Raw genomic sequence first — 15,254 nt, 5'->3', positions numbered from 1 at the left:
CGATTGACCAATCAGAAAAATTGAGACAAATTTGTGCTCCTTTGTCCCGATGTTGGCAACATGTATCAACCATCTACTACCAACTCTATCTACTTACTAATTTTACTAGTTATATACTGCTGCTATCTTCAAGCGGAAATATGAATGAATTTTTATCATTGTACCAACTGTCGATTGGTAGCCATAAAGTATATACTATAAGTTTGGATGGCGGAATAGTTGTTGGGTTTATTTTTTTCGTGTTTTGATAATGATTTTACGATTACGTTTTCAACAGTTTTCAGTTTGAAATATATAATGGTAAGGAGCATGTTTCGCGATTGAGGTGATATATTTCTCAATATTTATTTATCATATCTCATAGAGTTACATATTAAATTATATTAGATACAAATTATGGAGACAACCATGCACACGTTGCACTGAGCCCTTATATATCGTGGATAAATGAAGATAAAAGATATATAGAAGAGAAAGAAAAAAAATATTTTAATCTTACTTCAAGGCACATATATCCACTCTACTCGCAATAATGAATCGCGATCGTGTTTGTGTCGCTTTCTTCAAATTTCGATCTTGGCGTTTCGCATCCCACGTTTTCTATCAACGCATCGCGAATATGCATTATCAACTTCATTCCGGACGGATAAATTCGGACGGACTCTGAAGAGGTGTGAATTTTAGAAATCGACACACCGATTCGACATTATATAAAGATTAGTATTATATCACACACCGGCAATATAATTAATATCTCTCCCCCGACACAATTGTACTCTAATATTATCGTGTAATTGTACGCATGAAAATGCGTGAGAAACGCGCGTGCGCCGAGTGTCACCTATTAAAGTATCGCGGAAAATTGTATTTTATTTATCTCTGTTTCTCAATTTATTTACTGGTACGCGACACGAATATGCTTTCGAAATTCGATCGACGATGTGAATCGTGAATTTATTTCGTCGGCGTTTGTGTTTTTACAGCAGATAGCAAAACATTTTCTTTTATTTTTAATGACTGTCATATTCACAGCATTTTTCAAAATGGAGTCTTATACGCGCCGAAACTTTTCCACTTCGACTTTGGATATAATCGCCGTTTTCGAGCAGAGAGGGATACTTCTGAGGACACTCCGCATACAACAGTGTAGAAGAATGTAAACGCATATCTCTACGCTTCGTCTATTACGATCCCGTACAACGAAATAACACCGTAATATCGCGATATTATTATATATACTAATAATGATTAATAATAATTTCTAAAACCGTCGAGAGAAAGACGCGGCATAAGGGGGATATTAAAATAGAAGCCGCAATAGAGTGTATGTTACGCTCATCGTATGTACCATATATGTATGTATTACATCGCAAGATTCGTCGATTCGCAATTGAAATTGCGGATCTTTATCTCTTCCGCGCGTTATACATATATGTACATACATTCTTTTTCTATTACGCGGCAAAAATATAGATCGCGGGAGCAGAAACTGCGATTGGTAAATATCGTTTGAACGCGGCGATAGAAAATATCATATACATCGCGCGCTAATCGATCGATCTGGCACACATACATATACATACATATATGTATGTATGTATACATGTATATACATATGTAAATTGACGCGCTGCTTAGACGAATTAGTAAAGGACATTCGCTAATTATTCAAAGGCACGATGCGTGAATCGTTTCGCCGCGAAAAGTTTAATAATTATTCTCCAGACGAGGAGGAATATCAGAATGGAAGAATATCACCGAGATACAAAGAAAGACAATGTAATTAGAAAAAATGAAAATAAAAGATTGAGCCATAGAAGAAACATGGCGAAAAAATAAATGTCAAAATAAATACTGTATATATATAAGGAAAAAGTTTGACAGTACATATCATATGGAAATTACATTCTCTTTTACATTTATTGCAAATTTAAATATTTATTACTATTAAATTATTGAATATTCCTGTGCGAAATATAATATATATATGTATAACATTATTGAATATACATATATGTATATGTATTATATGTTATAGTATATATTTCGCGATCACAAAAATTATATTTTAATTTACGAAATTATTAGAAAAATAATAAATTTTTCTTATTATTGCCGCTTATACATTATGTATATCGGATACATACTGATATTCATCCTCATCACGTCGCCAATCATGGCAAATATTTCACGACGTAATCTAATAATACTTCAATCGATTATAATATGTCTTGCCACACTATCGGTCACACTTTCGGCAATAACAGAGTTCTTATACACGTTATATTATAACACGTTTTAACACATTGGTCGGACGGCGTGTTAAAACAATCTCGTTAGGCACACTAAAATCGCGCGACGTTTCATCTTTACGTGTAATTAGGTCATTTTGTTAAGGAAGAAGAGATAAGATGTGTTTGATTTCATTTTCTTTGGTATTTCTTCCTCAACGATACTTTTTCCTCTCAACGTTTCGATCGTAAATTAATCGCGCTTTAATTACGAGATTGATATTTAACATTTTAATGGATACGATTAAATGGAATCATTGCTTTTGCGTAGTCTTGAGTTTAACAATAATAATTTGTTATTTGCGTTTTATCGCGCAAAATCGTTGTTTGTGATTGGTTGTGAAACGGAAAATGTATGTTATCGCGAAATCCGATAAAATTAAAAATTGATATTGTTTCGGATCGATCTGAGAACGTTATTCGCGTTGTTATTTACGTTTTACGTCAATCGAATGAAACGGGAAGCCGGAGGGGGAGATGTATGGAGGGACGAGAACATTTGTTTCGCCAGTGATTCCTGAGAGGCGTTTGCGAAAGAGTCACCTTGGCTTGGTTTACAGGGTATCTAAGAGGTCGAGGAGCTCCAACTGATTATTTTCATCCCAGCCGGCGATCAGCAAGCTCGTGAAATCGTCCTCACTCAGGCTCACCTGCGTCGATTCCGGTACTTCCGACAGACTGTCCGGAATTGGGGGTGACACGCTACTAGGCGGGGTCTCGTATAGAGTGCTGGATAGGCAGCTGGTAGGCGGCGAACAGCTGTTCTGAAGAGCATTGAGCGTCGTCGTTGCTGTCGTCGTTGTCGTCGTCGCTATCGTCGTTGTCGCGGTTGTCGCGGATGAGGATTGCCTCTTGGAGTTGCGAATTCGCTGTGAGATTGCGGAGCGACGTCTGGACCGTTTACCCTCCTCCATTCTTTCGAGATCCAATTTCCAGAAACCGCCCTTGCCCGGCTCGTCTTTAGAACGCGGCAGTTTGACAAAGCATTTGTTCAGCGAGAGATTGTGTCGAATCGAATTCTGCTCCGATAAAAAAACGATAGAGACCGTTAATCGCATTCTTTGCTGGATGTTTAGAGAAAATTAATAAAATACATAATATACAATAATATTCAAATAATATTTTTAATCATGTTTTAGGGACAAATCTGCGAGAAATACAAAATCTTCTTTACCTGCCAGGCTGGATCGGCATATTTGTAAAATAAGAAATTCTCTCGAATCCATGCGTAAATGTTGGAAAGGGAGACCTTATTATTGTTGGCGCGCATCGCGAGACAAATCATGGTGGCGTAAGAGAACGGCGGCTTTGCATCGGGATCCGTTCGATACTTGCCAGCATTTTCCACGAGATCTAATAAACGAAAGAAATTGAAGGAAATTTATATACCACACTCGATTTTATATATACGAATGATTCTTTGCAAGGTTTAATAATCTTTATACCCATTTCAATTATATACATATATGTATAATCGATTCCAATTATATATAATAATAGTCAATTCTCTCTCGCTTTTCGATTGATTCGCTCTTACGCTTTTCTAGATTATTTTAATGATTACCCAAATCGGCCTTGACCAAGGGCGACAGCTTCTTTGGGGGTTGACGGACGACCGGTGGAGGCGATGGCGAACAAGGCGGCGTCGGCAAACCGGACGCGCTGGTGATGTCCAACGATTGTAGCCATGAGAGGCTTGTCAATTCGGCCTCGACTCCGTCGTAATCGTCCGGACTGCTGTCCATACTGCTACTGTCCACTGCGGCGGTGGCGGCAGTGGGCGAGTACTCCTCCTCCGTCGATACCTCAACTTCCGCCAGGTCTATCCTCATTTTCAGGTCCGTCTCTCATCACCCGAGTATACCAACGCAACGCAGCACCTATGCAGACCAATCACTTTCGTGCAGATGAATTTTTCTCGAACGCGCACAATTGTTCACATTTATAAAATTAATAAGTTTTCATCTGATTGAAATATTCTTTAATTAAATTCTTTGTAGATGAATAATGGAGTATACGCAAATGATTTATTTTTGGGAGATAAGGATGATACTTTGTCAGGACGCATTTTTCTACGCATTTACATACTTTTCTTTCGCAAAGGGAAAACGCTATATAAAATTCATATATATATATTGTACAATACGCGGGTATATCTACTCCAATTGATGTTGAATTCCGATTGTACAGTTCCCAAAATTGTCCGTGCAATACTTTGAACTCATGTGATTCATTGGCTCACCGAAATGTCTACTGACGTCACGACAAAGAAAGCGTATCACTTGGCGCGAAAAAAAGGTTTTTTTCTTTTTCTTTGTTTGGTCTCACGCTTACGTTAATATTACGTATCAACATGATACCTGTTTTACGATTTACATAAATTTTCAAGAACACGTCGCGCTCTTTATAAGGAAAATGCACTTTTCAATGATGCGTCATCCGTCGACATTTGTTCGTGGAAAGAGAGACAAAACATCGATCACCATCCCCCGGTACATAGAACAAGAGAGAGAAGAATTTCGACAAAAATTTCTAAAATTTACACCAAGAAAAATATCGAACGGAATGAAAAATTACTTCGCAATGTCCGAGAATAGATAAGATACGTACGTACATATAAATATACTAAAATAAGCTGGTGAGACGCGTGCGTGCACACAGCACGGCCGGATGAGTTGGACTGGTGGTAGCAAGGGGTGAAACGCGCCTATGTCTACCTGCTTACTCTAGCGACCTGACAGAGGTACGCGCGTGCGGTGACAGGTGCTGGGTTCCCTTTTGCACAGGTGGACCATATACACGCGCCGGTCGAGCGACCCTCTTCCCTTTTCGTCGACCCTCTCCTACCTGAAACTAACAGGGGAGCTTACCCTTGTAATTCTGATCATGGCGAGTACAAGTAGCGTCGGCGTCGAAATATTTCAAGCTGCGGACGATATGTAAGGATAAGAGAGATAGAGAGACGATGTATTAATCGAATTATAGAATACACCGATTACGTAACACTCTTTAAGAAGCCTCCCTCCAAAAGTTGATTTTCTTTAATAAAAAATATTTTTATTTTAAACGAATCTAGACATAAGCGTCGTCACATTACATATATCTACACGTACCGTTTGACCTTGAACTATGCGGACTAATTATATTTCAACTCAAATATATGTAGATAATTTCCTTGATTAGCGTACGGATACATAATACATTTAATTTTAATAGACAATTTGCAACAATTTTTCTCTATTAATTTATATATCTATAGAAATAAGTATCCGAGGAATGTTTAAATATCTGATAAAATAAAATTACATAATTTATCTCCATGTTTTTTCTGACGAAGAAATAATCGATTTCAGGTTTCCCGAAACCTGAATGTGGATTAGCTTATGAGAACATTTCTTTTTACCGAGGGCAATCGGAAGGAGGCGATGTGTGATACGCGCGTCTCGTCCTGGCTATGCTCTAGGCGGGGGTGGACACAGTCGTCTTGGTACAGGTGCCTCCATTGATCGAATCGGGGGGAGGCAGCGACCGCCAGTTACGATAAATTGGCATGCGAGAGAGAGGGGTAAGAACCACGGCCATTCGACCGGGACGAGAGAATGGCGCGCGAGATTCACCCCCGGACCTTCGTGATCATTGGTCGACGTTCGTACGGGATCGTTAAAGCACGAGATTCGTCCGCTCTGAATTAACACAGACGAAGAACAGTGTCGCATGCGATATATACATAGAAACTTTTGGGCGTTCTATGAAAAATTGACCCTCCTCCGGGAAAGAAGGGATGAATGTCTTCTTAATGTGGAAAAAATTATCTTACATGAAAAAATACATCTTTTTGCGATAAAAATAGAAATTTTAGGAGAACTAAAGTGTTTGATTAAAACGTATGCGATGAATTTTTTACTAAGCTACATAATAATTATGTCTTGCGACGAGTTCGCGCAGATATGTAGATTATAAAAATATTACGTCATACATTGGCCCAAAATAAATTTCTTTTACTGAACTATACGATATATATAAGATTTTTCCTTTCTTCTTGTGGAATAAAAATTAGGAATCACGACAATTAATATAACTAATATTATCTTTAATTGGGACCAATAATGTTATCTTTAATATTTTATATCTGACATAACGCGCATTGATATTTCTCTCCCTATTATTTAATTAATTTATTTTGTGAATATATATTAGCGCAATTCGGAGACATGTTATTTCAAATTTATAAGAGAATTTTCATGCACAGAAACTGGTGGTGCCATTTGAAAAACGATGGTACGAAAGGAATTTGGACGGACGTCATCGCCAAGGATCTCCTACATCGTCGTCAGTAGAAGTATCTGCGCGGTCGACGATCAATAATCTCCTGGGAATATCCGTTCCCTTGTCGACTCTACCGAGTTATTCAGCTGGCTACCCCGCCGATGGTGGTAGCAGCAGCAGCAGCAGCAGGAGCAGCAGGAGTAGCAACAGAAACAGCAGCAGCACCCAGCCAGTATCAACAATAACCAGCAGCACCTGCTGCCTTTTTTCCCCACGCGTCAGGTTGTGAGTCACTACCATGCTTTCATTAGGCGTTTACCTTGCCTACGCGCTCGCTAAAGCGACGTATCACGTGCAACAACGTAATATTATGCGCCATATAAAAGAATATAATGGAACCAGTAATATTCTACTGTTTTATCTGTGTTCACGAATCGATTTCCACATTATTACAAGACGATGTATTTTCATCGTCGCGCGCTTTGCGTTCGATTATATCCGCAATTATATAAATGGATATAACACATAAACCAATGAATTTTTTAAAAATAGGCAGTCCATATATATAGAACACGGAATAAATAAATAGAGTATGCACTAGTATACTCTATTTATAATAGTAGAGTATAATCTATTATATTCTATTTGTACGATCATTCTCTCGTACGATGAAATTTTTATTTGCTTGAATCTACGTTTAACGCAATAATCTGACGGTTCTTTTAATACTTTTGAATGATTATTGTAGCTCGCAATTTTTAAATAGAAAATAATAACGCGGCGTATGATACAATAGGCACGAATACAAACGGGAATGTCTCCTTGAGAAATACAAAGGTTGTTAAAGTCTGGTAGCATGTCCTCTTGAGAAATAGTAACAGGTCATCGCGGTAGCAATGATGTGGACGTATTTCAATGGACAATTTAAAAGAACGGATAATATACGCGATTGTTACGGATATAGATTCTCCGACGCCAGTCAGAGTTCCGGGAGGGCGGAGGTGCTCGGAGGTGCATCAAATATTCAAGACAATTGATTTCGACGAGTGCAGCAGCAACACAGTAGCAGACATAATCTACATCATCGCAATCGACGGCGATAATGACGTCCGTGTACAACCGTAAAATTCCTTTATGTTTGAGTATTTTTTTTCGGTATAAAGATGCAGAAATAGACAAAGAAAAGAAAAAACAAAAAGAAAAACCCGGTGATATCGCAGTTACATAAAAAAAAAAGAGACGAGTATTATTTTAATCAAAATTCTCTCTTTCTCTCTTCAATTTTTAAATGTAGATATTTTTAGATTTTTCGCTTACATTATTTTTACGCTTAAACAATTCGTTGAAATTTTATCATGTAACTTATCGTGTTAGATCTTACGATACATGTGCTTAAAAATTATTCAAAGAAACAAAGTTATACTCACCGAAATCACCCAAATAGATTTAACGTACACTTGTATATAATCGCTAATTATGATTGATGAAGATAGAAAATAATTAGTAAGCAGTAGATAGTCTTTGCATCATTTTGAATATATTATTCATATATTGCTAAATCTATTTTCCATAAAATCAATACTTTAATATCGTATAATTCTCGCGCGTATTCCACGTACGTTTTAAATTAGAAATATTTGTCATTAGCACACGTGATGGATGATTAAAAATTAGTATTAAAACACTTTTCTCCAATTAATCAATTTTACAAGGCTTTTATTCATTATATCTCTTGCGAAATTCGAAAACGTTTTACATCGCTAAATTAATCATTAACGCGCCGATGGTTCTGCCAGAACTAACGACTATCACCACAAAGCACCATCAGCACCGTCAACCACCATTGTACCGCCATCTTCTTACCTGTCCAAACGGTACCACTACGACAGGTGCGCGACCGCCCTTAGGATTATCGATTATAGTTATAATTTGTTCTTGTCAAGTTTGCTCTCGTGCAAAAAAGGCGATAAAATAGTTTGATCAACTAATATAAATATAAAAACACTTTGCAAATATGTATATCATGAGAAATATAATATCAAATTTTATTGTTCCACACAAAAATTTCGTCGTGAGAAAAGTTTGCAAGTTGACATTTCAAATGCGTTTCTTTTCCCCCCTAAATTGTTTTAGAGATAGTGGAAATGTTTTTGATTAAGTACGCGCAAGAAACGTAATAAATATTGGAATAAAAAATTCTTCCAATATTCGCAATCAGGCGAAATGCACCTGGACCCGCAGTTTTTAAAACCCGTCGGTGGATAAATCGCCATACGCCGAGAGATAAGAGAACTCGTCGGTTAGTCGTAAGAAGAATCACCAAGGCGTAAAAATTCGATACACGCGAGCCGGAGAGTTCAATGTCCGTATATATACAAGCGGGAAGAAGAAAATGTGTCAAAGTGTTTCGCGCTGTAAGTGTCAATGATTTATTTCCATTACATTACAGCTGAGATACTCCTAACAGTTGAGATACTCGTATTTAAACCTGTCCTAAGAAAATCATCAAAAAACGGCCAATACCCGGGTGTATCATCGATATCAATTTGGCTAGGTTAATTCGCCTAGGGTATCTTTCGCTTCTGTAACGCTGCTTAAAAAAATTGTGGAAATCAAGATTTAATTATACAAGGCAAGATATAATTATGCGTACATATAGATATGTACACATTCATACGCATACATATGATCTGCTAAAAATTCATCATTCAGGTAAATCGCGCCGTTACCGAGAATTATCTTTTCGGGAACAAGCAGAATCTCTTCGCGACATGTATTTAAAGTTATATTAAATGGGAGAAAGAGAGAGATAAAAGAGGAGATAAATACACAACAGGAGAAAAAGACAATGTATGCGCCACCATTCAATACTTAACGAAGTTCACTAGCTTGTCTCGATACATACCTCTACGCGTTCTCTATCGCATAACCGTTTCGCATCCACAAGAATATAATTCTAAGAGCGAGACGACGACGAGAATTATCGTTGGTTTCGCTATCTACGTTAGATCATCGGAATGCGCAGTATAATACAGTTCATATTCCAAGAGTAAGAGAAAAACCGCGATATTGTGGTGATGTGATGACACGTTCTGTTATCGTCGCTCTGCCGCTTAAATTGTCAATTCTTAAGGTTGATTCGTAGTGAATGGTGTCACTCCGTTATTAGCCATATTGTCCAAAACTCCGCTTATGTACGCTGCAACATCGATCATCGCTTCCTCCGCTCGTCTGATGAACGGATGTTCCAGCAATTTATTGTACTTGGGTCGCTGTGTCTCTTCCTTAATTAAGCTTTAACAAAAAAAAAAAAAAAAAAAAAAAAAAAAAAAAAAAAAATATATATATATATATATATTTCGGTATATTTTCGATAAATAAGATGTATGAGAAATGATTCTTTACCATGTATTCACAAAATTCACAAAATCCATAGTGAAATGGTTTCCGTTCTCATTGGGAGAAAGTCGCGGTGGATCACCTTGTACCACTTGATAGAGTTGTTCAAAGACAGAGTTCCATTTCGGATATGGAAAGTACCCTGTGGCAACTTCCATCAGCGTGATACCTAATGACCATACGTCGCTTCGTACGTCGTAACCACGTGCGCGTTGTGGGTCTATCCTTTCCGGCTAAATAACAATTGTGACGATATTATAAGGCTTAATTAATCGAATGCTCGTTTTATTTCGACATTATCCATTTCAATAATTATGAAACTTACAGCCATATATGGTCTACAACCAGCGTCCCGGGTTCTCGCAATCGAGTCCACAAGCTGGCCGGATATACCAAAGTCGCACAATTTTATATTACCTCGTCGATCCAATAAAATATTACTAGGTTTCACATCCCTGTGAATTATTGTTAGTTCCTCCTTGAGGTAATTTAGTGCTTTTACAGTAGCCACTGTAATTTTACCTAGAATACATTCCGGTATCCTTTCGTTTAATCTCTCATAGATGAACTTGTAAAATTTATCTAACGACGTGTCCATGAGTTCCATGCAAATCCAACAATCTCCCTATGCGTAAAAAAATAAGATAAGATAATGCAACTGTTTTTGTCATTTTCATGCATGATATCATCAAACTATATACCTCTTTAAATAAAGCTCCATAAAATTGCACGATACACGGACACTCGTTTGACTTCATCACAACTTCCAAGTCCATTAATAATTGCTTTTGTTCTCTTTCGTCCACAGTAGAGCGAATTCTCTGAGATATAATTTGAGTCACTTTTAAAAATTCCAATGCACCATTTCAGCAGAATTGAGAATGATATCGCCAATTTACCTTCACAGCCATAACGGTATTGCTTATCCTATGAATCATCTTATTTACAGTTCCAAATCCTCCTCGCCCTATTTCTCCAAGGTCCTGAAGATCTTCGCTTGTAAAATCATAAACCATGCCTGGAGATAATTGCAATTTACCGGTACTTTGCATAGACTGGCACATTCGCAGTTTGTCTCTACAATAAGCTTTATTGTAACTTACTTCAAAAGAGATGTACAATTTGTTCATTTTTTTTTTTCTATAATAAATACTATACCTTGCCTTATCAGGAAGAAACTCTTGCTGTTGTATTATATTGCGAGGTCGAACTGGCAGCTTAGATAGAGATAAAGGCAGAGTTGGGCGTCGATCTCTATTTGTTGCAAATAAAAAATAATGGAGCAATCTTATTACACAGAAACAACAAAATAAACATTATAAAACTATCTCGCTTGCTAAAATCTTACATTGGACACACTGTGGCTCCCGTTGAATTCACTAATGAGGAATTTGTGGAATTGGCAAACGATAAATTATTGCCCTGTGTTTGGAAACTAAGTTTCAGCTGTCTTCGCCTCTCTGTAACAGAATGTGCCATGACGAAAAAAATGGATTATAGGACTCGAAAAAAATCTTGTTTATCGTGATTATTATTTTAATATAAAGATCGTTATAATTTTAAAGATCTCGCTTTGCACATACCCGACATCTCGTTCTGTACATCGTTGTTTGTTCGAAAATCCATTCGTGGAAAGTTAAAAGATCTGCTAGAACCTGCAATCCAATCATATCGGGATTCGATTAGTGACTAGCCAGAAAGAACGACGAAATCGTGGAGACTGTGCTCCTCGTGTCAACGCGGGACAATGCCACCATGGTTAGGTTAGGTTTTCCATGGTCGTTCGGCCCATGGTCGACATCGCGTAGCGATAGTTGACGCGACAATACGATTACCTTGGCCGGCTTGTCCCGACGACGAGTTGGCTTGATTGTCCGCCATTCTGGGTCCGGCGAGCTCTGGCTGCTCTCAAGCAGCGTCGCGCGCGCACGAAACCGCCTCGTGAAAGACGCTCTCTTCCCCTTTTAGAAGACCCTCTTCTTCTTCTCGTAAGATCTCAACAACCTGGCGTTACACGACAGTCGCACCATTTGTGCGATCTCTTGTCCAGAAGCTTGACAGAAGTCTTGTCTCTATCTTCCTGTTTCCGAGTCGATAACGTGTCGTCAAGTTACGTTAACCTCCTCTCTTTCCCGTTAATCACCGCGTGATATTTCCGCAAACTCGTCCGTCGCGAACATTTGGCTACTCGACGAGTACGGTCGTGCACAAGGTATACATTACGACACGGTTACGCTCTCGCGTAGTGGATACACAAGGCTAACGGTAGATTTTCATAAAAATCTACTTGTCAAGTAGAGCTCATGATTGACCAATCAAAATTTACCACCTTTATTTTCATTGGTCAATCAATCGCCATTATACTCTGACTAGATTTTTCAACGCAACCCTGACGTAATATACCTAGTGACTTGTCTCGTAACAGCGCTCTCATTCGCATAATTGAAAACACCACGATGTTCAGGTTAGGTTCGAAAATGGTGTAAAATTTCCTCTCTAAGGAGAATTTTACTCGATGGCCGTTTTGGAATATAACCAAAGAAAATGGCTAATTTACGTTTATCTGTCGCATCGATTACAAATTTATTAAATAATTATGGATTCAAGAGGTACAATGTGAGAGATTTATATAAGGAATTATCATTGAAATTGCAACATCTTTTTCTAACAATTTTTTTTGTTATACGTTTCACAATATACAAATACTATCGTACACAAATATGTTTGATGTATGTACAAGAGTCTCACTCGTTTCAGGTGCAATCTTACAAGTTTTAAGAGGGAATACAGTGTCTTTCCTCAACATTATATTAAACCGATATATAGAAAAGAGGAGCAAGAAGCTCTTCAAAGCGAGGAGATGATGAAGATCGCTCATCAACAAGTGAAACCAGCATTTGTCACTGATACGTGTTCAGAATTTTACGATGCTAGAGTGTTGTAAGAAACTATTTCTCAATTTATTCTATTGGCAATTTTTTTTACATCTCTTTGACAATTTATTTCTCGATTATATTTAGGAAATTTATGAACATTATTATGAGACATGGAAATAGGAAATTAGCAAGAACATTGTTGACCAAAACTTTTGAAGGAGTCAAAAGGATACAATTGCAGCGTTATCATAGGGCGAAAACAGATGAGGAGAAAGATAATATCGAACTGGATCCATTTGTGATTTTTCATCAAGCTGTTGATAATTGTACACCTATTTTACATTTAATAGGCTGTAGGAAAGGAGGGATCACATATCAGGTAACAACTTATTACAAAGTCATTCATTTATCAGATTAATCACAATACAATGTGATTCAAATCAAATTTTTTTTTTCAGGTTCCTTCTCCAATTTCACCTATACAGGCGCAGCATAAATCCATGAACTGGTTGATTGAAGCAGCGAAAAAAAAAGAGGACGTTCAGAGATTTTACGATACATTAGCTAAAGAATTGGTATTGGCATCTCAGAATCAGGTTTGTAAATTTTATGGACTTGTAAATATAAATTAATCTTTAAATCATTTATAAGATATATATTGCAATAGTGCGTATTGTTTCAGGGTTGTGCAGTTAAATGGAAGGAAGAATTGCACAAAAAATGCCAGGCCAATCGAGCTTATGCGCACTTTAGATGGCTATAGGTAAAAAACATAGGTTCTGTTTAAAAAAAATATATAATTTTTAAGTATACAATTTATGCGATTCTTTCTACAATATATTTATATCTATACACACGTGTAGAAAACTTAAGCCGTTCCTAGAATACATTTAAAATTGTCCATATCGATTATTTGTCCCACTTTCATATTTATCTTTAATCTTTGTTTTTGCGAGAAGAATATTACTTTTTTATACAGAGGATCAGTGATGCTGATCGGATTATCCGATATAGGAATAACTTCATTGATAGCAATTTCCATGTCTATTCTTTTCCCCCAGTAGTTTGTGTAAGATAATATTACTTTTTCCTTATCTAACTTCATATATACATATCCTATGAGATTGTTGCATACAATTCCAAAACTGTGCAACCATATTGTTATTATAACACCTGTGGACAAAGTTAGAGATTTAATATTTAATATTTAATATTTAATTAATCGGGAGAACGGGTTGTGTTCTTAAAAAAGTAATTTATAGAATCTTACTACTTCCTATCACTGAAGTGGTTGTGTCAGACGATACAATATCGGTCAAGTAAAGTCCAACCATCACAGGTACGATGAATGCTGTGGTGAATATAGTGATTCGATGCTTTACGATATTTATGACACTAGCATGTTTGATATAAGGAAAACTATAGATTACTTTGTAATCGGGAAACCTTGTCGAGATTATTGTTTCCATCTCCCGTTTTTCCTCGTATTTATTCACAGCATGACACAGTCTGTTGATCTGAAGTCTAGCATTATTCGAAGTGCGATATAAAGATCGATCGCAAATGTTTGTCAAAAGTCGGAGATACATGTGTGTGAGAGAGATTATATTATAATAATAAACTACACCCCGAGAACTGTGCGATCACATCAGCAAGGAGGTTATAGTAAACATGAAACGCAGACTGCGGTCGGAACGACGCTAGAAATGCTTCGAAGCGTTTAATTGACCAATCAGGGCAAAGAGAGTAAAGATTTCTTTATTCTAATTGGTTAATGCAATGCTTCGAAGCATCTCTAGTGTCTTCTCGACCGCAGCCGATGACGAGATTGCTTATGCAACTAGGCTTGCGGTCGGGAAGACACTAGAAATGCTTCGAAGCATTTGATTGACCAATCAGGACAAAAAGAGTAAAGATTTCTCTATTCTGATTGGTTAATGTAATGCTTCCAAGCATCTCCAGCGTCTTCTCGACCACAGCCTAGATAAGGTAAAACGAGAATCTTTTTAGAGTTTCATATTGCATTTGTTACATTCAAAATGAAATATATCGAAATAATATCGAAAGGAAAAGAGCGTAAATTATGAGAAAGTGTAAAGGTTAGAGGAACAAATTATTTACAACGCGAATTGTCATTGTAAAGATACGGTAAATGTTTAGAATAACCCGTTCTATTTAGATTTTCGTAAAAATACATTTTCGAGGAAAGATATAATAACAGAATTGCACAAATATAAGAATATAAAGTCCGTTTGTCTTTCTTTTGAAATTTGGACAAATCTGTCAGAAAAAGTACAACTATGAAACAATTTGTTTCATCGATCGATTCTCTTCATTTTACTTGTAAGAAATCGGAAATGGAAAATTAATTTTGCACTCCCAACTGTCAATTTCAAATAACGCGCCACGCGAGACGACGAGA

General features: G+C 37.1%; 5 protein-coding genes across 11 annotated transcripts; 2 read left to right on the top strand and 3 right to left on the bottom strand.

Moving 5' to 3' along the window:
- Nucleotides 1–330: 330 nt before the first annotated feature.
- On the bottom strand, nt 331–8,132 carry LOC138933045 (forkhead box protein J1-A). 6 transcript variants are annotated; one of them, XM_070295486.1, is made up of 5 exons: nt 7,985–8,132; nt 4,902–5,144; nt 3,856–4,171; nt 3,466–3,644; nt 331–3,310 (listed from the first exon to the last, which is right to left on the bottom strand). In XM_070295486.1, exons 3-5 carry the CDS (start codon nt 4,121–4,123, stop codon nt 2,846–2,848), a joined length of 912 nt encoding a protein of 303 aa, XP_070151587.1. In that variant the 5' UTR covers nt 4,124–4,171; nt 4,902–5,144; nt 7,985–8,132; the 3' UTR covers nt 331–2,845. The 6 variants fall into 6 exon arrangements, with proteins under 6 accessions (XP_070151587.1, XP_070151586.1, XP_070151589.1 ...); XM_070295485.1 differs by having other exon boundaries at nt 4,906–5,144; XM_070295488.1 differs by having other exon boundaries at nt 5,009–5,144.
- On the top strand, nt 4,692–7,879 carry LOC138933046 (uncharacterized). 2 transcript variants are annotated; one of them, XM_070295493.1, is made up of 4 exons: nt 4,692–4,897; nt 5,645–5,856; nt 6,541–6,842; nt 7,522–7,879. In XM_070295493.1, exons 2-4 carry the CDS (start codon nt 5,842–5,844, stop codon nt 7,592–7,594), a joined length of 390 nt encoding a protein of 129 aa, XP_070151594.1. In that variant the 5' UTR covers nt 4,692–4,897; nt 5,645–5,841; the 3' UTR covers nt 7,595–7,879. The 2 variants fall into 2 exon arrangements, with proteins under 2 accessions (XP_070151594.1, XP_070151593.1); XM_070295492.1 differs by having other exon boundaries at nt 4,692–5,230.
- A 44-nt stretch (nt 8,133–8,176) lies between the features above and the next one.
- LOC138933044 (dual specificity mitogen-activated protein kinase kinase 4) lies at nt 8,177–12,196 on the bottom strand. Its single transcript, XM_070295484.1, has 9 exons — nt 11,792–12,196; nt 11,540–11,611; nt 11,305–11,416; nt 11,115–11,210; nt 10,856–11,033; nt 10,658–10,777; nt 10,282–10,581; nt 9,963–10,189; nt 8,177–9,851 (listed from the first exon to the last, which is right to left on the bottom strand). The coding sequence occupies exons 1-9, from the start codon at nt 11,835–11,837 to the stop codon at nt 9,686–9,688; spliced, it is 1,317 nt and encodes a 438-aa protein (XP_070151585.1). The 5' UTR covers nt 11,838–12,196; the 3' UTR covers nt 8,177–9,685.
- Nucleotides 12,197–12,472: 276 nt separating this feature from the next.
- Nucleotides 12,473–13,647, top strand: Mrps7 (mitochondrial ribosomal protein S7). The gene is made up of 5 exons (XM_070295603.1): nt 12,473–12,565; nt 12,714–12,896; nt 12,977–13,211; nt 13,291–13,428; nt 13,515–13,647. Exons 1-5 carry the CDS (start codon nt 12,501–12,503, stop codon nt 13,593–13,595), a joined length of 702 nt encoding a protein of 233 aa, XP_070151704.1. The 5' UTR covers nt 12,473–12,500; the 3' UTR covers nt 13,596–13,647.
- LOC138933111 (transmembrane protein 186-like) lies at nt 13,624–14,497 on the bottom strand. Its single transcript, XM_070295604.1, has 2 exons — nt 14,103–14,497; nt 13,624–14,005 (listed from the first exon to the last, which is right to left on the bottom strand). The coding sequence occupies exons 1-2, from the start codon at nt 14,419–14,421 to the stop codon at nt 13,701–13,703; spliced, it is 624 nt and encodes a 207-aa protein (XP_070151705.1). The 5' UTR covers nt 14,422–14,497; the 3' UTR covers nt 13,624–13,700.
- Nucleotides 14,498–15,254: the final 757 nt, after the last annotated feature.

This window comes from Polyergus mexicanus, unplaced genomic scaffold (genome assembly GCF_030449975.1).
Source record: "Polyergus mexicanus isolate NDT 795.1 unplaced genomic scaffold, iyPolMexi1.0 SCAF_5, whole genome shotgun sequence".
NCBI lineage: Eukaryota > Metazoa > Arthropoda > Insecta > Hymenoptera > Formicidae > Polyergus > Polyergus mexicanus.
The sequence above is the reverse complement of the archived record's forward strand: the minus strand, read 5'-3'. Positions and strand labels throughout refer to the sequence as shown.